The following is a 24,778-nucleotide window of genomic DNA, read 5'->3' as shown; positions in this document are numbered from 1 at the left end:
CTAAATTTTGTCAAGGCCGCCTTTTTGTCAGAGCCGTCTAGTAATTTTGGTGTACCAGGCGCGCCCCCTGTGAATGGATCCGAAACTATGCCGCCCGCTATGGATTCGCTGGCAAAGGCCAAATAATACATGACCCTGTAAAGTGTACGGGTGGCGGCAGTGGCGGCAGTTCGCCATATTGTGTTTGGCGGTGCCGGTTGTTGGGCGAGGCGCAAGATCGTTGTGGACAGTTTCTTTTCACAACGCGGAGCCGGACGAATCCCAGCCGTGACACCGGCGTTCGAAGATGGCGACGAGAAGCGTCCGCAAGACCATTGTCACCACGACTACATCGCACAGCTCGTCGGCGTCGCAAGACCGTGGCGACAACGATGAGAACCCGGCGGGCGCCGGGTATCAGACGCCGCCGGATGGTGGCCGCAGTAGCGGACGGCACGACAGGCGCTCGCGCTCGCCGTTGAGTCAGTCTCGCGTGACCAGAATTCAGGAGAAGAACGAGCTGGCACACCTGAACGACCGGCTTGCCACCTACATCGATCGGGTGCGTGAGTTGGAGACGGAGAACAGCAGGCTCACGCAGCAGATCGAGACGAGCCAGGAGACGAGGACGCGTGAAATTACCAGCGTCAAGAACCTCTACGAGCGGGAGCTGGCCGATGCTCGGCGCGCCGTCGACTTCACGGCGGGCGAAAAAGCCAAGCTCCAACTTGAGGCTAAGCAATGGCAGACCGAAGCCGAGACATTGCAGGCCAAGTAAGTTGCCGCTCAGCGTCTCGACCATGTGTGGTCTCTTTTTTTGTGTGTGCTTTATTATGTTATTTTGGGATGCCTCCAAGTGGGTCGGTTTCTGCGCCATCTTTAACCGCTTAGTATCGTTTTGACTGCGTACAGTTGGCGTCCGGTCTATTTTGAAGCGGGCACGCTTGGATGGGCGTTGGGCATCGTCCAGTCCTTTCCGGGCAGCGCGCACATTCTTTCAGGCAGCGCTGATCCAGCGCTTCGGCGGCAGGAGTCGGAAAAGCCGGCCCGGAAATGAAACCAACGTGGCTTCCGCCGCTACGTAACGCCGTCGTGTGGGAGGAGCATTTCAGAGTTGCCTCATATCGAAACTAGCTGGAAGGCGTGACGCTTGAGCGTGAAGCGCGGTGTGACGTGTGGAGGCGGTAAACGTTCGATAGGGAACAGTCAAATACTTTTGAACGTCTGTCGAGAGACAGCGGAAAGGTCGCTGTTTGATAAGCGATGTGATTGTGCCCCTGTCACCCGAGAGATTTATCGCCTAACCGGCTATCGAGGTATTTAGAAGGAACGAACACTGAGAAGTTCAATGATCTCAGTCATCATTGAACTGTTCGTGTGGCGAGAATATATGAATGGTACCGTGTTTTCGGTGTTTGTGCTGTCCCATGGAATGGATGTTTTTCGGTACCTCATTTCAGCGCCTGAAGTAAATCGGCGTTCATCCGGCCTTGCGTGCAATGGAACTGCGTATCTACGTTTTCAATTAGTTATTGCATAAACCATGTCGTAACTGACGTCATGCAGATTTATGGAACACATAAACCTCTTAATTCAGTAATATACCAAGAAAAAAATTCTGTCGAAATGGCGTGCAGGAATTATTTAACCTGCTAGCGATGAATGTTCTGTACGTTCATGCTGCTTGCGCGCGCGGGAAACTGATGGCAGAAAAGGCGGTTTTTGTAATTTTGAGAATAGCAAGAAAATAAAGGGAATATTTTTTACAAGACTGGCCACTCCAGAAGCTGCCAAGCCAAACTTGAGCAGAAAATATTTTGTGCTACAAATGCTCTAAAGGAACGTCTGCTACCAGAATTCTGCTGTAAGAGGTGCTTGATTTCACTGAATATTCGCGGGTTTTCAGTATTCACTTAGTCCTGAAAACCACCCAGAGGGTTACTTTCAGTGTTGGTACGCACTGAAAAATGGAGTCCTATGCATGGCCTACTATCCAACTAACGACGGGCCAGTTTCTCGAAAAACATGTGACATGTATCCAGTTATCAAAAAATTTTTGGGACTGATTGGTAGTTAACACTTCTTTTACTGTCTGCATAGTTGAATAGACCACCCACAGAAATGAAAATAATTACTGAATATAGCCTATTTCATGCTTGTAAATTTGTGAAGTTGGGTCGTATTTGGCTGTCAGTCTGATTTGATTTTTGTAAGAAAAAATCCCGGGCCATCTCCACTACATGAAACCTGGGTAGGAACGAAGCATGGCGCCTTGGCGTTTTTTTTCCAACCGAGATGAAACCGTTGGGAGGTAGAGGTATACAGCTTTGCTGTGAAAGTCTCGTGTCTTTGAAGCACGAAGTGTTCTAGCGCGAGGCGTTGGAAAACCAGTGTCTCGGTGTTTTAGTACCGTAGCTACATGAAACGACGACGACAGGAGACTCCAACTGCCCGAGCCGCTAAGGGGCTTTGCCCCTAATGAGGAGCATTAGTACGGTTTGAGATGCAAGAAGCATTTTACTTAAAGGAGTACTGACACGAAATTTCAAAGCTGAGATAACTATGTAAAACGCTTCCTTTTTATCAGGAGATATCTCCCAGCAAGTTTCAACAGCAACCGTTCAGCGAAACATATTTAAAATCCAGTTTAATCTTCACCCGCACGAGAAAGCCCAGAGCGGGCCGACGTGACATCATCTGCTACGTGCCCCAAACTGCCGACGTCGGGGCTTCCGTGACGAAGCCGACGCGCTGGCTGTGGTTGGCGCGCGCTGCTCGGGAGTGTGTACACGTCATGGTTTTGGGACTGACGTCATGCTGCCCGGGCCTGTGGGGACGGCGAAAACCTCGGCCGGTCTGGGCGCGCGCGTGCGCTTGCTCGCGCGCGTTTCCAGAGAGGCAGCGATACGGCAAGAATGGTGACGCCATGTGATACATGCTGTCATGGCGGCCGCTCGGCGTTTTTTTGTCGAAACCGAAACTGGCACGAATAAACGACGCCGTAAATGAATGTTTACGCTGCGCTCGACCGTCTAATCTGTCATTCTATGATTAGTGGGCTGGTAAGCACGCATAGCAGCGAAAAAAACGTAACATAAAAATTTCGGGTCAGTACTCCTTTAAGTAACCTTTGTCTTGCCATCAACAGCACAAAAATGAGGTTAAGGCTCACATTTTACCTGCCGACATTCCGGTGGCCTTTGTTGTAGGCTGAGGTGGAAGCATCTGCTCATTTACTCTAAGTTCAACTTCATGGATGCGCAGCTGTAGTTCGCATCTGTACCAATTTTCGTAGCGTTTCAAACAATTGTCCGATTATAATCATCAAACAATTATGCAGGGGTGCATCTTTTTCTCTGCACCTGAAACCACTGCCAACCGTTTTGTAATCAGCACATTTTTGTAATTGCCAGAGAGAGTAGAGTTGTTTCATGCTGCAGCCTTATTATGCAATCAAATATTTTTGTTTTTTGGGAAATTTTCAGTGAAAAGGTTGTGTTTAGCCTGATGCAAATAAATGTCACTTGAGGTGAAAATTGTAGGAAATTTATTCTACTTCCAGCTGTGACTCCTGGGCCCGTTTGCCCGAACGCGATAAGTGGAGGAATAAGTTCTCAACTACGACTTTACCGCTGTATAGGTAATAAGTCGTTTGCCCGAAACTGATACAAACGCTCGGTTAAGGTAGCGTTTCTGTTGGGTTTTCTCGCAACCGGCTTATTTGCCGTGGCGAATTCAACTTATTGGCGTCTTATTCGTTATCAGGAACTTATGCGTACGGGCAAACGGGCCCTGGTGCAATTTTAAAGAGATATAGTTGCAGTCGGGGGTCTGAGCCCGCTGCTTCATATCCTAGCGGGCACGTCCCAAAAGCTGCTGGTTTGGCAAAATGTTTGCCAGCCCGCACGATTATCGTTCACCCTGGCTGTCGTCACGAGTTGTTCAGGTCAATCATCCGTGATGGCAGGGTCATGGGACACCTGCATCCAGGCGGATGAATGGCTTGCACAACATGGCTTACACAACGTGCTCTTTGTACAATAGAAACAACCGTCACACTGAGCTTAGAGGGATGCTGAAGTGAGCTGGAAACATTGTCTAAAGACCTTACGAGATTGAAGTCAAAGACGCATAGGCCAGTGAGTTCTTTCGGCTGACCTAAATAAATTTTTTGATTTCTGAAAAAAAAAAGTGCACAGAAGTTTTCACCGTCCTCCCCGCTGATTCACTTACTTTTGTCATGATGACACACTTGCTAGTTATGAGGCTTAGCTTCACGAGTTAACGAGCATTTGTACAAGCAAGAAGGCAGCAGTTCTCATGGTGGAAATTGAAATTTTTGAGGCTGTGTTGCAAACCAGTGGGACATTGCAGCGGCATTGTGTATGGCAGCATCCGCTAAGGGCACTAGGCATTCTCTTCGTGCACAGTGCAGCCATTTCAGGAGTGCCTAGACTTCAACAGATTAATTAATTTCTTTTGTCATTAGTTTGTACAAAAAAATTTTGCAGCCAGCATTAGATAAAATTCATATTAGATTAATTAGATTAGCCATTAGAATTATCATCACACCTGGCTTCAATTTTTGCATGTCCAGTAAAATGGTGAGTGTAATGCTTTTTGAGTGCGGTGTAGGGCAACTTGTATTTTCTTTCCCCTTTAACCCCTTTCAATTGTTGGGAATGCTCTTTCATGTTGTGGCACCTTTGTCTTCTTACGTAGGCTAAACAAACGGGAACGGGAATGGAGCACTGCGGAGCGGCGTGCCACCAGCCTGGAATCTCAAGTTGTGGATTTGCAGGGACGCCTGAACCAGGCACTTGCACAACTTAAGGTGAGCTGCACCGCATTCTGTCCTGGGGAGTTTTCAGTCACATTTGCAACATCCACTTTGATGGATGCCCGCATCTCTTTTTCTCAGTCGTGAACGTGGTTGCTGATTTCATTGGATTTCCCTGTAGGGTTTTTACAGAATTGTTGTTCTGCGTCCACTGGTCCCACTGGGAATTCTTGCGTTTGTGGTGTCACCCCACATTTTCCGAACATTAGTAGTGCATATCTGGTGTCAAGGGGGGGCGAAAAAGAGCATGCACCATGAGCACTCACTCAAGTGTTTATTTTGGAGAGCGCGCGCTCTCCAAAATAAACTGATTGCGAAGTAATACACGCAATATGCATTCACAGCCTCAAAGACATTACCTTTTTCCAATCAGGAATCGTCTTCATAAACTTTTAAGTGCAGAGCACTTTAGGGGCTCGCCTTGTCATCGTAGCTCGCTCGCTGGACTCAACTGGAGCCACATGGTGTTCTGTCGTAGCGGCTGTCGTCGCGGCGTAACCCAGAGGCTTCAAAAGCCAAGCGGTTTATATAGTCATAATAGTTCGAAACTTGTGAACCGCTGGCGCCTGCAATGCATCTACCCGTTATTTAGCGCAAAGAAAAGTGTAGGTACCTTTGAGGCAAAATATACGCAATTAACCGGCAGCGTCCGCCTTCATTTAGTTAAGAATGCTCGTTGGGTTGGTTTTTACAATAGTAAGTGAAAAAAAAGTGGCGGTGCAACGCCGGCATGTGCGGGAGGAAAAGCAAGCACAGAAAGAACAGAACTCCCGCCGTTGCAGTTTCAGGCAGGGGGCAAGCGAGCACTGCGAAGGCGGGAAATTTGAAATGCGTTGGGTGGTAGCAGTGAGCGGATAACGGCGCTACAGCCCATTATGGCGAATCACTGCTCTGCACTTCCGGCAGCTTTCACATTGAGTTTAACGGCTTTAATTTGTTTGGTTTTGCACAGCCCAGTGTTCACCAACAGCAAAGAGGTCTGCCCCCCTGCCCCTTGTTTTGTCCCTCAAAATAAGCATTGGCCAATAAACGTGTACCTTACATTGGAGAATGCTGCATATGCGGTGTGCGCTGCATTTGTTCTTGTCCCTGAAGTGACCGGGAAGACAAAAGTCTAAACTTGCATGGTGAACGCAGTGCTGCGTCATTATAGCACATGTATCAGCTTCTGCAAAGGAAAGCCTGCAGAGAACTGGGAGAAAGTAAGCCATGGGCACCAATGCAACAGCGGTTTTCTCGCACTTTCCGTGGTAGTAGCGTCAAATAGTATCGTAGCCTGGGCGGATAGGCAGATGCGAGTGAAAGCTGTCATAAGTTGGAGATTGTGGACTTTCAGGGCAAACTGCGCAAGGTTGAAATCTAAAGTGTAGTACTCCCTTCTGCCAATAAGGCACCACTGCCTTGTGATGGGTGCATTCCTATCATTGCGAACTGTGCTTGGCAAAAGGATGTGTGGCAGCCTGTTGGCAAAGCAGCAGCTTGTGTGGGTCGTAAGGGCAAGGACAGCGACAGAACAGCAGAGGATAGGCAGAATTTGTGCTGAGAAGCAGGTGCCTACAAACTGTGCAGGTGTGCGTTGCAGGTGGCTGTTCTTCCTGTGCATATTTTAGATGCAGAGGAAAGTGCAGTGGTTGCTTGGCTTGGGTTCTGAATTATGAAGTAAGAACAGCTGAAGCGCCAGATCAAATGAAAACTTAATTTTGCATTTTTATAGGGTTTCGGTGCAAAGTAAATTTTTGTGCCATGAATTTATGCCGTGAAATGTTGTTCAAAAGTAGCTTTTTTTTTCTTGCTTACCTATTACATAGTACACATGGGACTGAGAAGACATGTTTGGCGAGCACAGCTCTACTGACAAGCACCTTTGACTAAATGCTTGTTTAGCCTGTGGTGTTGTTAGTGGCTCTAATTACTGATTGAAAATGTCCTCTTCTATTGCTGCTTACTTCGACCAGATTACTCCTATTCAAGACAAATGAAGCATGGAGGGGGGGGGGAGTTCAGCCTCTAACTGAATATGAATATGCTGGGGGAATTGGAATTGTTGGGACTGGTTATCTTCACAGCATCGTTGTGTCAGCAAGTTTATACTAAGTTGCCTTGATGCCTAGTGCATAGTTTCAATTGCGGGGGACTGCTGCACTTGCAATTTTATGTGCATTGGAATTGAGGGGGTTGAAGAGGGGGGAGGGGTCCGTATCACTCAATGATGGTGGCGTACTTCTCATCTGGGACCAGTGGTGTGAGCACCGGCCTTTTGGTCATACTATCGCCCTGAAGACTTTTCCAAACAAGCTGTGTGTGTAGAGATAGCATTGCCTTCACCTTTCCTCTTTCCTTTCTTTGTGCGTGTTCTTTGTAGCAGTCCCGGTATTTTCGCAAAAGGGCGCACCCAAGCTCATCACCCAGAGTTCTTCTGTAAATTGTTGCCGTGCACGTGTTCCGGAAGGGAGGCTGAATCAGCTGCTGCTGCTGCTGCTGTGCAGGATGCCGAGGGTGAGCGGGACGCGATGGCCAAGGAGCTGGAGAAGCTCAGGAAGGACCTGCAGGACCAGACCCTGCGTGCTGCTGACCTCAGCAACAGGGCCCGCACCCTCAACGAGGAGCTGGACTTCCAGAAGTCCCTCTACGAAAAGGTGCGTGTGTCTTTTGGTTCCCCGTCCCCCCTGTGACGAGCACCCGTGCGGTTGGCTGCGGAGGAGCAGGATCAGTGGACCCATTGTAGACACAACACAAAAAGACGTCTTTAAAAAGAGGGCAGGCACATACACGACAGTGCTCACTTCCAACTGGTTTCAATGTGTCCCGGTTCTCAAAACTGTCCGTGTCTTTTTTTCTCGCTGTGGCTACGATTAAACAAAACCAACTAGTCCAGCTGTTGATTCTGTTGCCTATTTGACGTTCCCACGGCCATGCTTGGGCTACGTTGAGCCAAGATGTACTTGAATCTGAAATGTGCAAACATGCTGACCCCGAGAATGCAGGTTCGATTCCTGGCCATGGCGGCCGCTTTTCTAATAGTGGCTAAAAGCAAAAACGGCGTGTGTTTGAGATTTTGGTGCACGTTAAAGATCCCCAGGTGGTCAAAATCAATCCGGAGCCCTCCACTACGGCATGCCTCTTCACCTGTGTAGCACCGGCACGTCAAACCTCATAATCAATCAATGAAATGTGCGAGCAGACTCGCATCTCAGTGCCCAGGCTCCGAGATCTTTATTTGGAAATCTGAAATAATAGAATAGAGTCAAACCTTGGTGAAACAAACTTCACTGTAACAAAACCATTGATGTAACAAACAACGTAATTTTTTTTAACTTCAAATGTGTGCACACCACGTATTTCACCCTCCATGTAACGAAGTCCCATTTGCAGAAATTTCAATGTAACAAAGTTTCATCAACAACTAGGCACAAAATTTTGGTTGTAAATGTATATTTTGAGAGACGCAAGCGCCGAAACAGGGTCTTGATAAAGCACAAACGGTGACACGGGCCGCCCAGTGCCATGGATGCAGCGAGCCACAGAGCTCCTTGCCTAGAAACTGCATATGGCACCGCCACGGGCGCCACATGCCACTGCTTCGCCCTTCGTTTTGAGTTTCGTGCGTCTTGGGTTCCATCGTTCCAGAAAGTGAGCCTTGCGTGTGCATTTTTTCACGGCCACATCCGCGATTGCGCGCAGGCGGCAGCATTTGTCCCGGCCAGAAAGCGACTCTTGCCGCGCGCAGCAGTGGGAGGAGAGGAGCCTGATGACTTTCGCCAGTGGACATGCGCGCAGCCTATGGCAGGAGCTTTGAAGCGCTTGGGGATGCCGGCTGGCCCCACCAGAGACGATTAGGCTTACCATTGCGGAGGATATTTGATGTGCGCTTTTCTAACCGGCGTGGATGCTGTTTTATGGTGCAAATTTCACCCGCATTATCACCTTCTTGCCTACATGAAAACTTCGTTTGCCGCCCGTGTCGCATTTCAACGAGTGGTTAGATGTGGTCACTGGAGTTAGCCGCATCGTGCGGGTGGTCTCCTCCGTGGCTGTGTCAGCGCACCTGAGGCTGCAAGGCCTTTTTGGAAGCAGAAAAAGCTCCATGTGGTTCACGCTTATGCCTGCGTAGACGATTAAGCTCCGACAGAAACAGGAACAGTGTTCCAGTCCTGCATATGCACCACGTTTTTGCTTGCAGGAACCACTTCGAGTAGTTAACACTTCATTTTAACTCCAAATTTTAAATGTAATGAAGTAAATTACGAATTTTACCAATTTCATTACATTGAGCTTTGACTGTATACAATAGGGTCTAATCAAATTAAAATATCCTAAGTGGGCAGCAGCCTTGGGTCTCTCTCTCTCTCTCTCTCTCTCTCTCTCTCTCTCTCTCTCTCTCTCTCTCTCTCTCTCTCTCTCTCTCTCTCTCCTCCCCCTCTGTGTGTGTGCGTGTGCGCACGCTTGCTCGCTCACCTATGTGTGTATGACCTGGGGATCTGGAATACTGAAATTTTACAATTAAAGAAATGCTTGGACACTCTCGCACCTGATTGTACTTGTCTGGACAACGAATGAAAAGGCAGAGCAGGAGTGTCAGGATCTTGCTGCTTGCAGGCAATGTGAACAGAACAAGAGATGCGTAAGGAAGCTGATCTTAATAATTATTTAGTGTGGCTCTTTTGGAGGAAGGATTTCATTTTCTTTGTGTTCCGTTTGTACAGTAGGCTTCTGTTAAGACAAACTCAAAGGGACTGTCAAAATGTGTTCGTATTATCAGAAATTCACTTTAAGCGGAGGTTTTTTGCTTTGTGGATGTTACAAGAGAGCACAAGCTTTGTTTGTCTTAACTGTGGAGTTCATGTTAACCGGAGTCTACTGTATTGTTAAACCTGCAGGAGTATTTTCTTCCTTTTCCTTTCTTTTCGCAGGCTCAACCGCAATTGACTTGCATTTAAAAAATAATGCACCCTGCGCCGTCTAGCTGCAGAACAACTTATAATGCACCCTGCGCCGTCTAGCTGTAGAACTTGTGGTCTGCCTTCTGGCCAATGTTGGTATTGGGTACCCGTACCTTTCAGTGAGCCTCCATGTTCAGATGGGGGAGCCCCCAGGTGTCATTTTATAAAATGTCGCCGTTGCTGCAGGATGATCATGCCTCTCTCTGCCCCCCTTTAACAGGAGCTGGAAGAGGTGCGGGTGGTGAAGCAGACGGAGATTACCGAGATAGACGGCCGGCTGAAGGAGAACTACGAGCGCAAGATGGCAGACACCTTGCGGGAGCTGCGGGAGCAGTATGAGACGGAGATGCGCATCAACCGGGAGGAGATGCAGAGCATCTACGAGGACAAGATGCGCAACCTGCAGGAGATGCTGGACCGGCGCTCCTCTGACTCCTCCGTCACCCAGGAGGAGCTGCGCAGCTACAGGACACGCCTCGAGGGACTTAACTCGCGCTGCTCCGAGCTCGAGTCACAGGTGAGTGTGCCTCGGTCGATAGATTGAAGAGTGGTCCTAGAGGGTGACCTCGGTCCTCACCCTGCGATGGCTATTTCCGTGTGCAGAACCAGTCGCTGTCGGCGCGCGTGCGGGACCTTGAGCGGCTGCTGGAGCAGGAGCGGGAGTGGCACGCACGGGCCCTGGGTGCCAAGGAGGAGGAGATCCAGCGCTTGCGCAGTGAGATGGAGCAGCAGCTGATCGAGTACCAGGACCTGCTGGACATCAAGGTGGCCCTGGACCTCGAGATTGCCGCCTACCGCAAGCTCCTCGAGGGCGAGGAGAGCCGGCTCAACATCACTCCCGGTTAGGGCAGGAGGATGGGGATGCACTTTTTTCTCGAGCCACTCAGACCATCCCGGGCACGTTTAAGTGGCAGTGACTTTGTTTTGTGACACCACTACTGATAGACTGAATCCGTGCGATGTTACATTTATCTGTTCCATTTGTCTTCTGTAGAGTTCACATGACAGGATAAAGGTGCTAGTGGGGCTATAAAAAGCATCTTGGCCAGTGTGAAAATTGGAGCTGTATTTATAATCTTATAATGTCTAAACGATGACTGTACAAACAGTATTTACTTTTACTGTATTTTTTTTTTTTCGTAGTAAAGCCGTTATGTGAAGCTGTGTCTGTTGAGTTGGGCTGTGTTCGTGTATGTTAATTAGGATGACAAATAACAATTTCAGCTGAATTTGGTGTGAGCTACAGCTGTTTTCACCTTTGAGCAGAGTCTTCATATATTTCCCATCATTTCAACCCTACCTGAGCAACTGCAGTATCAGATTTCTCCCTTCGCAGTAACAACTGCCGGTAGTCTATGCCTAGAGCTGCCGAGGCCAACAGTGTCAATTACACACGCCTCGTGGCACAACAGGAGGATGTGCTGGAACAGCACCGTCTGTACAGTCAAACCTCACTATAACGAAATCCCACGAGTACAAAATTCCCGCAGCAATGAAATATTTTCGGATCCCCAGCAAATTTTTATAGAGGCCCATGTGTTTCATGTCTCACGGCAACGAAATGTTTTTTGTAAGCGATCCCACATTAAAAAAATTCGCTGAAAGTCCGATCGACATTTTATCTACACATTTAAGGCTAACAGTGTCCAAATAGTGCTCAAATTCATTTTTTTCGGACTCAAAGTGCATAAACTTCTGCCACAGTGCACTTGCATGGCCACCACCATATTTGTTTACATAAAACCGTGCAACGTGGCAGCCTCGCAGTGACACCACCAAGGGGCGACGCAATTTTGGTCAGGGTGGTGACTCACGGCACGTCTTTGGCTTCGGCTACGCTAGCCGGCTACCGCCGAACATCGCACATGTGTTCGATATGTGTGCGGCCATCGGCACGTTTGCTGTGAATCGAAATCGGAAGTTTTTGTCTCTGCAAGATAAGGCAGCAGTGGCCCAAGTGGAAGAAGGGAGGATGGTGCCGACGAGTTTCAAGCTGCCTGCAGCTCGCTCTACCACTTTGAAAAGCAAAGACGCCACTCTTTAATGGCACACGTGCACAAAACAAAACAGTGACAGCTGTGGCCTTTCTGGACGTCAACAAAGTGGTGCTCACTTAGTTTTGTGAACAGCATTGTAACGACGAGGCGCCACTGTCTGGAAAAGTTTCTCAACAGAAGAAGCAGGACTTTGCTTGCATGCAGGGGCGTACTTGGCGCCGAGGACCAGGGACAAGAGCTTGTAGAGAAGGCAAACCTGCAGGATGTTCTGGATGCATTTTACATGATTCAGTCGCTGAAGCACTTCTTGTAGTGTGAGAGCTGAGCTTTGAAGTTATTGCAAGGTAAGGCTCCAAAAAGAGCGTAACCTTTTTTCGGAAGTAAATTTTCAGTTTGGGGGCCATTTTTCTGTCGGTTATGTTTCATACTCGTGGCAACCAAATTCCCGCAAGAGCGGTTTTTTTTTTTTTTTTTTTTTCCCCTCTTCTCGGCGGATTTGTTATTGCAGGTTTTGACTGTATAACACTGCTTGCTATATCAGCTGATAATGGTGAAGCAGCCACTTTCCTGTTGCTGTTGCCTGCCCTTCCCCTTCCGCTAGCATTTCCACATGCGGCCAACCTGGATAGTGTTCGCTGTGCAGAGTCTCTTACACAGAAACTCTACTAAACGATTTACATGGTTTGTACAGCCTTCGCAAGGGTTGTTCCTACGCCTCCATGGTTAGGGCCCCTAGGGTGCCTAGTTTCTCCACTGCTCTGTGGTGTGGTGTGCTCTGGCTGACATGCCTCAGGCATCTCACATTGGGAAACAAGTGACCTGAGAGGCAATGTTATACTGGCTGCTATGGCCGACGGATCCTGCTATACGCAAGCACTGGCATCAAAAGTAGGAAGTTTGGAGTTTACATCGCTTATGTGACTGATCATCATTGAATTACCTAAACTATTAGCGCCTGTGAATAGATCTCTAAAAGCGAGGCATGTCAAAGGTGTTTCTCTGTAAGCAAGTGCTGTGTTGGTGCCTGCTTACTTGACGGCGAGCTGCCCGTGTTCTCTGCGCCCAGCGGCCAGCCCGACGACGTCGGAGATGTTTGTGACCCCGCACCGGGGCACCAAGCGCAAGCGCACCTTCATGTCCCACCGGGAGGAGCACAGCAACTCGGACGCCCAGGTGAGCGCCTCGGCCAAGGGCGACCTGGAGCTGTCCGACCACTGCATCGAGGGGAAGTACGTCACCCTCCACAACAAGGGCACCAAGGTGGGTGGGCCGCCCGCCTCTGCATCTGGCTGGAGAAAGTGCTTGGGCAGCCACACTGTCGCCAATGGCATAGCCAGGGGGTCTAAACGTAATAGCTTCTTCGGGAATTAAAATGTTAACCTATAAGAAATAGGTTATTGAGGTAGCAAGACGCGGCTATTTTAATCTGTTATTGATGGTTCACTTCACTGCGTGCCCTTTCCTGGGCACTGTCCTGTTCAGACACAAGATTTGTAATGGTTGTGGCAGCCAATGATAGCATCTTTTTCAAGCACTTTTAATAAAGGAACACTGTCCTAAAGGGCAAAGATAGGCCGGCTTGTGTTGGTAAGTTGACATTCAAAGCTAGAAATATGCCATTGGCAGTAGCAGCAGTTGTTTAAGATGCAGCAAGTGTTGAAAGTGTACTGTCTGGTTTTTTTTGCCCTAAACATATTTAAGAATGTTGAAAGTGTCTTGCCTGCTGTACTGTTCTTGTTCTTTCAAGTTTGTGCAGTTCTGCCATGTAGCAGCGTGTGAGCTCTCTGCCTTTAGCTTTGTGTGTGAGGCATTGATGGCTTGGTGCTCTGTTCTCGATTGCAGGAGGTGTCCCTGGCTGGCTGGCGTGTGCACAGCAAAGCTGGCAATGACGAGTTCACCTTCAAGTTCCACCGGACCCACACCATCAAACCGGGGGCTACAATCACTGTATGTGTGGGACAGAGTGGCTCCTTGCGCTCTCATATCGGATAATGCCGGGCTTAAAAGGGCTTTTCTTTTAAAGACATTTCATATCCTGTCAAAGCAACAGTGGGATGTCTTTAATCAAGTTGCAAAAGCTGCAGGGATGTGAGCTTCTAATTTACTTCCACGATTCCTTTCGAAAAGAGTGAATTGGCAATTGCAAGCCTTGTGAGTCCATCGGTGAAGTCGTCAGCGAAGGGCAGTTCCTTGAGACTCTTGGTAGTGCAAAAGAATTGGCATTGCACTCTCATCATTGCGTCTGATGCTGAAAAAGCACAGGGAAGGGGGTTGAAAAGCATGAACGGGGGTGTACAGGGGGCAGTGTGGGGGCACGTTGGAATTGCATTGACAATCCTTCCTGTTCCCGCAATGGGTTGGACAAGGCAGTAAGTTGTGGTGTGCCTGCATTTTTGCAGATCTGGAGCCCCGACTGTGGTGTGGCGCACAACCCGCCGGCAGAGCTGGTGATGCGCACCACCAAGTGGCCCAAGGGGGACCAGAAGCGCACGGCTCTGCTGAACGCCGAGGGGGAGGAGGTGGCCAGCCGCGAGAGCAAGCGGCACCAGTTCAGCCGACTCTCAGAGCGCAGCTCGGGCATGGGCGGTGGCACCAGCGGTTCGGGCTTCCGCAGCGAGCACATCTTCCACGACAACGTGCGTACCCTCTCACCCCACACTGAACGGGGAAGTGCAGTGTGACAATAGACTGCATGCCACTTCCTGTGCACATATCCGCTTACCAGACTTTTTATCTAGACGGTACTGTGCCTTATCAGAAAATGGCGGGAGGAGGAAGGACGGGGGACTTGGGTTGCACATGGAAGGCCCAACATGAGACAAGTTTTTAAGGGGGGACGCGGCTTTCAACTTCGGAAAAATGACCAAAACATCGTTTTTTTGAAACCCGCATATTCGGCTTCTATGTTTCCTATTCTGTGCGTCTGCAAAGTTTTTACGCTGAAAAGCGTCGCAAAGTGGCATAAGAAAATACTTTTGTCAGGCGCGGTGACAAACTATCAGCGCAAAAGGGCGAAAAAACGGCAATTTTCGGAGCGCTCTATCTCCGCAACGGTGCCACCGGGCGCGGCCATTTTGATATAGTTAGATCGGCCGAGCGATCGTTTTTCCGGTTCCGCTCGTCTCTTTTATCTTCGTTCATTCACAAACGCACAAACGGCAGAAAAGAAACGACGCACAAACGAAGCTAGAAATAGATGCTGAAGCGCTATTGGTCCTCCGGTCGGGGCGCAGAACGACGACTCTCCTGATTGGATGTCACGGGCGCAACGCAAGATGGCGGCTGCCTGAGCTGCGTAGCGAGCGGTTTGAGTTCATTTTCGCCGCTTCGCTCGGCCGAGTTTCTGTTCAATCTATGGCATTCAACACGGACGTTATCGCGGTGGGAATGCCGGAGATAACGAGCCAGATTACGGGAAGTTGTGTGGCTTGAAAGGAGGAGGTCATCGAACGCTTCGTGGTGCGCGTGACTTTACCGTCGCCAGACCTTGGAGGGTGACGCGGTGTGCGCGCTTGCGATAGCGGTTCGTGAAGTGAACTTTTAGTCGGATTTGCGATGTGTACACGCTTAGTTATTGCTGTGTTTTGACTGTGGGCTCGCTAGCCTCGAGAAAGAAACGGTCGACGCGTCAAACGCTGCGGCGCGCACGGCATAGCCGACGCGCATTGGAGCATCACATGACTGGGCAACCGGTTACGATTGAACGCCAGTAGTTGTAATTAATGCCTGCGACGTTAGTTTTAATCTTAAAAGCGACCTGACCAGCCATATCAGGTATAATCAAAGCTCGATATGTCGCGGTAAGCGTGCGCTGCGATGCGCGCGAGCCATATCGCCTTTCTTGCGCAACGTTTCCCGTGCACTTGTAATTTTCATGCAAACAGGTTTGAGTTAGTAATATAGGAATAAAAATATGCTCTCTGCGTTAAAAATGTACGTTACTGTGGCAGCATTTAACAGTGATTTTTTTTAGGGAAATTATTGATACCATTGCTCAGGGCATACTGGCTGTGCTGCGAGAAATATTGGATGCCTTGAATGTCAAAAGTAGTAAAAAAAATATGCTCTTGCATTGAAGTTGGGAGTTATGCAGAATACTCTACCAAGCTTCAAAGTAGCTCATTTTCAACCTTGTGGTATGGAAACTTTAGGCAATGAACACCTGCACTATGAGTACTAAGTTGCTGTGCCAGGCAAGATAAAACATGAAAAAAAAAGCCAAAAATGTTCAAATTTAAGTTAAAAAAATGCTTAACTTGTTGCCATGGTGACAACACTGCAAAAGGAGGTTGTCCAGTGCGATACAGCCAACCAACTAACCTACTTTGCATTGAAAGCCCATTGAAACCCATCTCCCCTCCGTTTGGTTTGCAAAGGGGGGTATGTACTCTTCACGGAGGAGCTGAAAATGATGTTTTCTGGAAAGAGAAAGGCTGAAAAGGCACTCCAATTTCAAGGCAAGGCCTTCCAGAAGCCCCATGTTCAAAAGGACATGAAAGGCTACAACCGTGACGACTTTTGATATGTGAAACCTATGTTGCAACTTCGGAAGCCGTTTTCTCAAAACAGTTTTTTTTGCCACCTGTGTCGCTTGTCCCAGGGATTTCTTCGTGACTGCTGGGTCTATTTTGATTCCGTTTCTTGCATTACATTCCTTGATGAACTGTTCAGGTCGTGACACTTTTAGTTTTCCAGATTTGTTTTTTGTGATTTTTTTATTCAAATAATCGTTCACAGTTGACATGCCTGTTGCACATTAACCTCTAAAAAAATGAAAACTAAAAAACATTGTGTTGTAAAAAAAAAATTCTAAAACTGTCACGACCTCGTCCATTCATTTGGGAATGCAAAGCACTTCGAACAAGTTTTCTATCGTGTTTTATAAGCCGCTCAAGCTCGGTACAAGCGGAACAGAAAGAAAATTTCATACATAAAAAAGTTATCAAAATATTAACTTCAAATTTTTATGGTGTTATCACAGAAGCATTTCCAGTTGCTGTGCCAATTTTCATCAAAATCCACAAAGAAATAAAAAAGTTGATTTTGAAAGCCACGTCCCCCCTTAAAGAGGGAGAGAAAAGCTTAGGGTGTCACTGCTTCATGAGATGCATGATTCAGTGCTCCTGTCTTCCTTTTTCCACACGGTTAACTGTTGTGGGCACGAATTGTGTGGTTACTTTGCAAGCTGGGGCAGCCTTGTGCATATCTGCCAACTTCGAAATTGTCCAGCAGGCTCCCAGATACCAACCATACCTTCCGAATCTACGGTACGACGTAAAATTCCACCGAAAGTTGCCCAACTTTAGAGAGTACTGACACGAAATTCTCGTGTTACGTTTTTCCGCTGCTATGGGTGCCTACCAGTTCACTAATCATAGAATGGCACATTAGATGGTCGATTGCCGCGCAAATAATTATTTACAGCGTCGCTAATTCGTGTCAGTTTCCGTTTCGATAACACAAACTGAATGACAGGACGGTGCTTGTGACATCACCGTTCTTGTCGCACCACTGTCAATCTGCACGCACCTGCACACCCAGACTGGCCGTGGTTTCCACTATTTCCACGTGCCCGGGCAGCATGACATCGGTGCCAAAACTGTGGCGTGATACACACGGCGTAGCGTGTGCACCAACCGCAGCCAGCGTGCAACGCACTGCGGTTGGATCATGCTGGCTGTGGTTGGCGTGGCGTTGGGCACTTCACGGGAGCCCTGACGTTGGCTGTTTGGGGCCAGGAGCAGATGGCGTCATGCTGATGGTGATATTGAAAGGGTATCCGTTCTGAGCTTTTTTGTGCACGGAAAAATTAAGAAGCTCATGACAACTTCTGATAAAACAAACTGAGTGTATTACATAGCAGACCTGTAGATTTAAGGGGGACGCGGCTTTCAACTTCGGAAGAATGAACAAAACATTGTTTTTTTGATAACCGCATATTCGGCTTCAATGTTTTCTATTCTGTGCTCTTGCGAAGTTTTTCCACTAAAAATTGTCGCAAGGTGGCATAAAAAATATTTTTGCCAGTACGCAGTGACAAAATATCAGCACACAAGGGCGAAAAAACGGCAATTTTCGGAGCGCTGCATCTCCATAACGGTGCTTACCGGGTGTGGCCATTTTGATATCATTAGATCGGCCAAGCGACCGTCTTGCCGGTTACGCTGATCTCTTTTACCTTCATTAATTCACAAATGCACGAACGGCAGAAAAAGAACATTGTACAAATTAAGCTAGAAATGATGCTGGAGCACTATGGGCCCTCCGGTTGGGGTGCACTAAAACGACCCTCCTGATTGGGCATCGCTGTGGCAACACAAGATGGTGAACTGCGTAGTGCGCATTTCTGAGTTCATTTTCGTTGCTCCGCTCGGCCAAGTTTTGCTTGGCCAAATTGCAAACTTAAGATATTTTTATTTTTTAACCCATGTGATTGAAATTTACAAATTAAATGCAATTTAACGTCCTGAGCACAAATATGCAGTCAGTTTTTGTCTATGTGGTGTGACTTCAGAGTTGTGCACCATGTTATGCCATTCCGTCTTGGGCAACTTTTAGATGCGACGCTCAGAGCATCTCTTGTCGGCGGCCCTGTCCATCCTGCGTGCGTCCGTTGTCCGCGGCGTGCGTCCGTTGTCCGCAGCCACTCTCCCGCTCTCCTCTCCGATAGCGAACACTCTCTCGCGAGGGGCATTGGATTGGATTGGATTCGCTTGGCTTGGCTTGGATTTGGATTGGATTGAAGTGGATTGTGTTGGATTGTGGTGCGTCATAGCCGCGGCAGTCGCACTGGCGCCGGCGCGTGCCCAGGTGAGAGCGTGTGCGGCCCAGTGCGCTCTCACTCCGCCGGTGGGCGGCGCTGCGCGCGGTGCTGCGCATGTGCAGTACTCTCTCTCTCCGCGGTTTCCTCTCCTTCGGGCGCGCTGCGCATAAATAGTGCCTAGAATATAACTGGTGTGCCGCTCTCCGGTGGCCTTTCGGTCGACAGTTGCTCTCTGCTTGCGCTTGAACCTCCTCAGCGTTGCATCACACCAGGGTTCCCGCGAGGGGAGGTGGGCGTAATTTTTTCATTATTTACCTATGAGATAGTCAAATACTTTTTATCATTTTGGGCTCTAAAGGACCAGGGAGTGCAACTGCACCACAGCAGTAGTTTTAGCCTTGTTTCTGCAAACACTGTAAACTTGCTAAACGTCAGGTCAATTACCAACGTTTTTTTGTAAAACAAACAGCATTAAATCGTGTGCTAACAAAAATAAATTCTATATTTTTGTGGTTTTATTGCGTAGTCTAGTTCATAACTCTCGAATGCAGCAAAAATGATACAGATCTGAGCATTACATCCCCAGGTATTGTTCCCAGACAGTTGACCTCGTGGGAAAAAAATTGGTTCTGAGAAAAAAAGGCATGAAGTGTGAAAACATGGGCAAAAATTGTCATTTAGCTGACTTAAAAGGGTGATAGCTTTGTAAATACTTATGGTACAGCTATAATATTTTGCAGGTAGACCGCATATAAACTAAGTACAGAAAATTGAATCTTAGGCAAATTTTGGAGGAAATTTACCAAAAATTTATAACATTTCCTCTAGTGATGGCCAAAATCCTGGTAAATTTTGGCCATTATGGGAGGAAATGTTACAATACTTGTACTACCGTAAAATTCCGAGCAAGCGACCCCCCTCAGCAAGTCGGAATTACCGGCAAAGTGAAGGGGGGGGGGGGGGGGGGGGGGGCGCTATCCCGGAACGGCACCGAAATTCAAGATGGCGGCGACAATTGTTTTTACGAAAAAAAAAAACGCAGTGCGCGTGGTTTTAAACTTTCATTAGGAAGATGAACTTTATTACGCAAAAGATGTTACTGTTAGTTACTTTGGAAACCATTGAAAAAATTAGCAGCAAAAAAAAAAAAAAAAGGTTCGCAGCACTCTGCTGCCCCAGTCTTCGGGTGCCACGGCTTGATCTTACTGCTGTTCATCACTTTCGAACCCATCGAAAGACTCCTCAGAGTCTGTAGCCAAAAAAAAGTTCGGCGCACTCGTCTTCCAGTCCGCCCCGGTCTTCTGGCACCACGGCTCCGACATCTGCCAGCCCGCCGTGCAGGTCGCCGTCCTCGGAGCCATCGATTGTGTTTGCAATGCCGCACCCCTTGAAGCAGCGCGCCACAAAGACCTGCTGCCGTGACGGCTTCTTAAAGTTGCCCTTTGGCGTCGTTTCGCCATCGCAGGGAGTTCGTGGAAGTTCGGAAGGCGCTTACTGCCTCCGCAGATTCCTCGGGTGTCCTCTAGCTCTCGTTCATGGCGCGGCGCATTGCAACGCCGAACCGCTGCTTCCACCTGCTTATGTGGTGGCTCCAAGCTACAAAGTTACCCAACTGCATGCTGTTTGCTATTTTCACAGCCCCTTCAGACAGCAGCCGGTTGCTAACGGCGCGTCCCGCGCTTCTTTCGCGCTTTAAGAACTCAAACAGCGCATCGTCCACGTACTCGCTGAGCACTGGGGCGCCGTTGCTTAGCTTCCGTCGAAGTTTTGCTTTTCCGAAGTTTTGCTGCAGGAGATTGTCGAAATTCTTCACCCATTCCCGTATGCGCTTTCGGTTGAGCTGGAACTGTCGAGAGGTCTGGTGCACGTTTTTCCCGTGCTCACGGTGCCATCGGATCACCTCGATTTTCTTTGCAACTGTGTCGGAATGCATGACCTACCACCGCCAAAACAAAGACACAAATGGCCTGTAGCGTTCAGTTGAAGCAGATTGGATTGGATTCTTAGACTGGCTCTGGCGAGCCAGTGTTGCCTGCACGTGGTGCATGATAACTGCGCGGAGGGGGGGGCTTATTCGGAACGGCGCAGAAATTTGAAATTAGCACTGAAGTGGTGGGGGGGCGCTTGCTCAGAATTTTACGGTACTCTGTCAGCAGCAAAGGGCTGATTGAGGGGGGGTGGGGGGGGCATAGATATTTAATACAGACAACGAAGAGTAGCGGGCCAATTGTAATGAAGATGACAGCCTGCTGTTGGGCTGGATGCAACTTATGGTCTCTTATAGACGGTATTCGTTTAAAAGTTTAGCGGTCAATTTCTTCGCTTGGCAACACTGGAAACGGCCACAGACATGGCCGATGCGCCTCAGACATGGCGCAGCCTGGGCCACTGCGGCCGCACGCCGAAGAAAAAAAAGACACCGGCGTGCGTCATCTGCTCCGTTCCAATCCGATTCTAAACTGTGGCGCCAACAGAGATGTTATTAATCGCACTCACAGTGAACTCAACGCAATTCTTTGTGTTCGGCGAAAAGTTTGTAACATGAAACACAGTCATGTGCTTCTCAGGCGTGCTTAGCTGGACAAGTGCCGCCATCCCGCGGAGCCCGACGTAACGAGTGATGGCGCACTCACACGGTTTCATGGAGGAGAAGAGGGGTGCCTGATCTGCGGGCCGTGCGCACAACGTCGCCTAGCAACAGACGCTTAGCCACAGATATGGCAGCGCACACTTGGTTGCCTGCATGCATTCCACGCAATTGAATACCGAGGATTCCCCAGCTTGGAGCATTTCGTGGCCCTCAAAAAACTGCTCACTCCGTGGAAATTCTATGGGCAAATTATTTATGCAGCTGCTTGGAGCTGCTCAGAACTGCATTGAGCTGGCAAATAAGAGACCACTCGTTAATAAGAAATGTTGCTAGGAATGTTGCTGCATTAGCCCTGTTTTCAAGTCTGCAGCATTTGAAAAACGAGGCTTTTGCAAGTTACTGATCCTGAATGGTCCACGGGCCTTCTGAGAAATCTCGGAAGGCTGCATATTGCTTCTGGGTCAGTCCATGGACATTCCAGGATGGCTTTTGTGCATTCGCAGATGGACCCGAACGACCCAAACCGGTGCAGCATCATGTGAGGAGAGCCTGGGGAAGAGGAGACATCACCACACCCCGCGGGACATACATTGTGCCATCCCAGTCGTTTATTGCCATTTCCCCATTCGCCTGTCTTTCTCGGCTTGAGCCTGTTTTGCCTGTGTCATTGTGGAATTGACGACTACTATTTCTAGTGCTTTACCTTGACCCCCTCCCCCCTGCCCTTATTTTTTTTCTTTTTCATTTTTTTTACTCTCCCCTTCTTCTTCTTCTTCTTGTCTTTTTTTTTTTTTTTTTTTATGGGTAAACACAAGGGATTTCAGCTGCACTTTTTCTGAAGTCAACTCTCATCTTATTAGTCTACGCGAAAATTGCCCCAAAACTCTCTGGAAGACTGCTGCACAGGTCTGGTTGTTCAGGTCACAGAAACTGGTTTTTCTTACCTAAGCAATTTCGATTTTTTTTTTTTGTGTGTGTGAAGTGTGAATACTAGCACTTGACCGCAGAAAAAAGGTGGAGGGAGCTTCGTCCGTTGATCCCCATTTTTCTTTTAATCCTTGTTGGAAACAATTGCAATTAACCCCATGATTCAATTGAGGACTTTTGCCCCCCCCCCCCCCCCTTTTTTTTTGGCATTCTTTATTCTGCCACCCATTTCACCTTCATATGGCACAGTCAGTACCACTTGTGTAATTTTCATTTGCTTTGCTAACTAGCATTGAGCGAATCATAGCTTTATTTTTATGCCAATGCAACTTCTCGTGCCACAAAAAGGGAAAAAAAAGAAAGTATGGATATATTTTGCTGCTGGTTTTTCGTGCTTTATAAAAGTGCTGAAAGAGTAGCTTCCTCTTTTTATAGTATGTTTTGCATAGCCGCTGCTATTTTTGAAGAACAAAGTTGAAGGTATGTTCAAGTTTGTGCGATGTGTGCAAACGTGTTTTGAAACTGCTCTGGTTTTTTTCTCTCTTCCTCTCTCTCTCTGTTTCCTTGTGTATTGATCGTGCTGTTTTTTGTGCCTTGCCTGCCTTGGTTGTTTTTCAGCTGTAGCAGGTCGAAGTACAGGATGGTGCTTCGTGTTTTTATGCTTGATGACTTTAATGTGCCCGGTTTGTTTCCCATGCTGGTGTATGGGTCCTCGTTTTATGTTTCATGCCATTTATGAGCTTGATGCCTATTTTTTTTTCTTTTTACTTTCTTGTGGGCTTTTTAGTAACAGAGGCCATGCCCTTCTGTAACGTGTAGTATTTTTGGCACATCTGCCTTGCTGCCCTAAGTTGTCCATTAAATTTGTAAACGTCCTTGCTCTCTTCAGGCTCCTAAAGTAGTATTCTGAGTTTCGTACCGTCGGAGGACATCTGTTTAATAAGCTGTCATAGATAACCCATCTCTTTAAGCAAGCTTTCATGCACAAATAAATTTAAACACGAATTGTTTTGCTGTCGGTACTCATGTTGGATATCCGACATGAATTGGTTTGTAGGCTCATTTGATCATCCAGTGGCGCCTAATTGTTAAAGCCCATGCATAACCAAATATTTGGTGTAAACTGGCATGACCTTGCCATTGTGCAGCTCACGGGCCGTTAGCGCATTTAACACCTTTACCAGCTAATTTTCATTTCTGGCCATCACTTATATGCCGCTGCATAAGTTTTCGTTGTCTCGTTTTTCATATGTTACGAAGTGATCACTCGGTAAAAAAAATGGTGCCTCATTTACATCAGTTTTTATAGAAAATTCTTGTAACTGTAGACCAGCACACAAACATCAGCATTTTTGCATGGGCAGTGGCTTTAGTACTTTCACTCCCAAACGAGCATGGCAGTGTTGTCCTTATAGTCTCGCCTGGTGCGTATTTGGTCTCCAAATTGACGTCCTTGCATGTTAGTGACTGTGCGTGTGCTCTGTGCTGCATTTTGCTTGTCTCTGAAAATTGCTTTCGTAACTTGTGCCCTAGTGCTCTGCATTTCAACTAAATAAACTTCGGCACCATTTCAGGCACCCAGTTAAAAAAAAAAATTTATCTGGGAAAATTTCGTGCAGCAGAAGTGCTTGCATTGCAGGTGGCGTAATATAAGCTCGAGTACAGTGGGTACCAGACGAGAGGGTGCGTGATCAGGTGCAAGTTAAACGTGCCCTGTGCAAAGAGCTTAGCAGTTGTCTGTTGCCAGTAGGTGTTGGCGTTGCCTGAAAGACGCGTGGTTCTCGTTCCCTTGGAAACTGAAGTGCACACACGCGCACAACACAGGTTGCACAACAGGTATTCAGGGTGTTATTGTTGGCGCCGACACACTTGCATTTTGCCACTTTTACCTTTTCAACGATTCGTTACCAGTTTTTTTTGGACACGGTATAAAGGCGTGTTGCTCAGCAATGTTGCGACTTAAAGCTGCTTTGATGTCTGCAGTGTGTTGGCATTGCTACAACACTGAGGCTTTTTTCCTGTAAAGTTGTGACAAGACAAAGTTGTCTGGTTGCGAGTGCATCAAGCTAGTAGCGCCTGGAAGCCTGCCTTTGTGCTGTCCTTGTTGTTTAATCTTGTGTAGCTGTTTTTGTGTTCTTTGTGTTTGCGTTGGGTAGCCTTTCTTTGATGAAAGCTAGACCTACAGTGCCAGTGACCACTGCCATGCTTCACACCCCAGAGTGCACTCTGTGAGCGAATCACCACCCACCATACACGATATTTAACCACCCTGCGCATGTGTCGTTGCTCCGTTTCTTTCTCTCACGCACATTGCAACAGCAAGCAGGCTGTCACCCACACACTGCTTACCGGATAAGTGCCTAGATGTGCGTTTGTTGAATGTGCAGTCGCGCAAGATCAGTGTGGCTGCACTGTTTTGTCACAAATTTGAAGCTGTTGAGCTCCGTCTACCTGTGTGTTTTTGTCTTGGTGCCGGCTTTTGATAAAGTAGATCCCACAAACCAGCATTGTGTGTCTTCATGGTACTGGTAGCAGACCTGTTTGCACACATGGTTTTGCTGTAGTGGTGCTGCACGCAATTTAGGCCTGTGCAAATTTGAACCTGAACTCTTGACTTCATTGACACAAAATGTGTATCAGAGACTTGTTTTTTTTTTTTTTTTTTCTTCCTCATAGTTGTTTTGTTGCATACAAAACAAAAAAATAAGTTCAGCCCATTCATGCTGGTGTTGAATGTGTTAT

At 47.9% G+C, this 24,778-nt stretch overlaps 1 protein-coding gene across 1 annotated transcript; it reads left to right on the top strand.

Annotated features, from left to right (window-relative positions):
- Window positions 1–138: 138 nt before the first annotated feature.
- Lam (Lamin) lies at window positions 139–24,541 on the top strand. The gene is made up of 9 exons (XM_077696368.1): window positions 139–753; window positions 4,702–4,813; window positions 7,306–7,455; window positions 9,980–10,276; window positions 10,363–10,600; window positions 12,823–13,016; window positions 13,599–13,703; window positions 14,156–14,392; window positions 21,613–24,541. The coding sequence occupies exons 1-9, from the start codon at window positions 287–289 to the stop codon at window positions 21,649–21,651; spliced, it is 1,839 nt and encodes a 612-aa protein (XP_077552494.1). The 5' UTR covers window positions 139–286; the 3' UTR covers window positions 21,652–24,541.
- Window positions 24,542–24,778: the final 237 nt, after the last annotated feature.

This window comes from Haemaphysalis longicornis, unplaced genomic scaffold, assembly GCF_048455015.1.
Source record: "Haemaphysalis longicornis isolate Haplotype H1 unplaced genomic scaffold, Haemaphysalis longicornis Haplotype H1 scaffold_199, whole genome shotgun sequence".
NCBI lineage: Eukaryota > Metazoa > Arthropoda > Arachnida > Ixodida > Ixodidae > Haemaphysalis > Haemaphysalis longicornis.
This window is presented reverse-complemented; position numbering and strand designations above follow the sequence as displayed.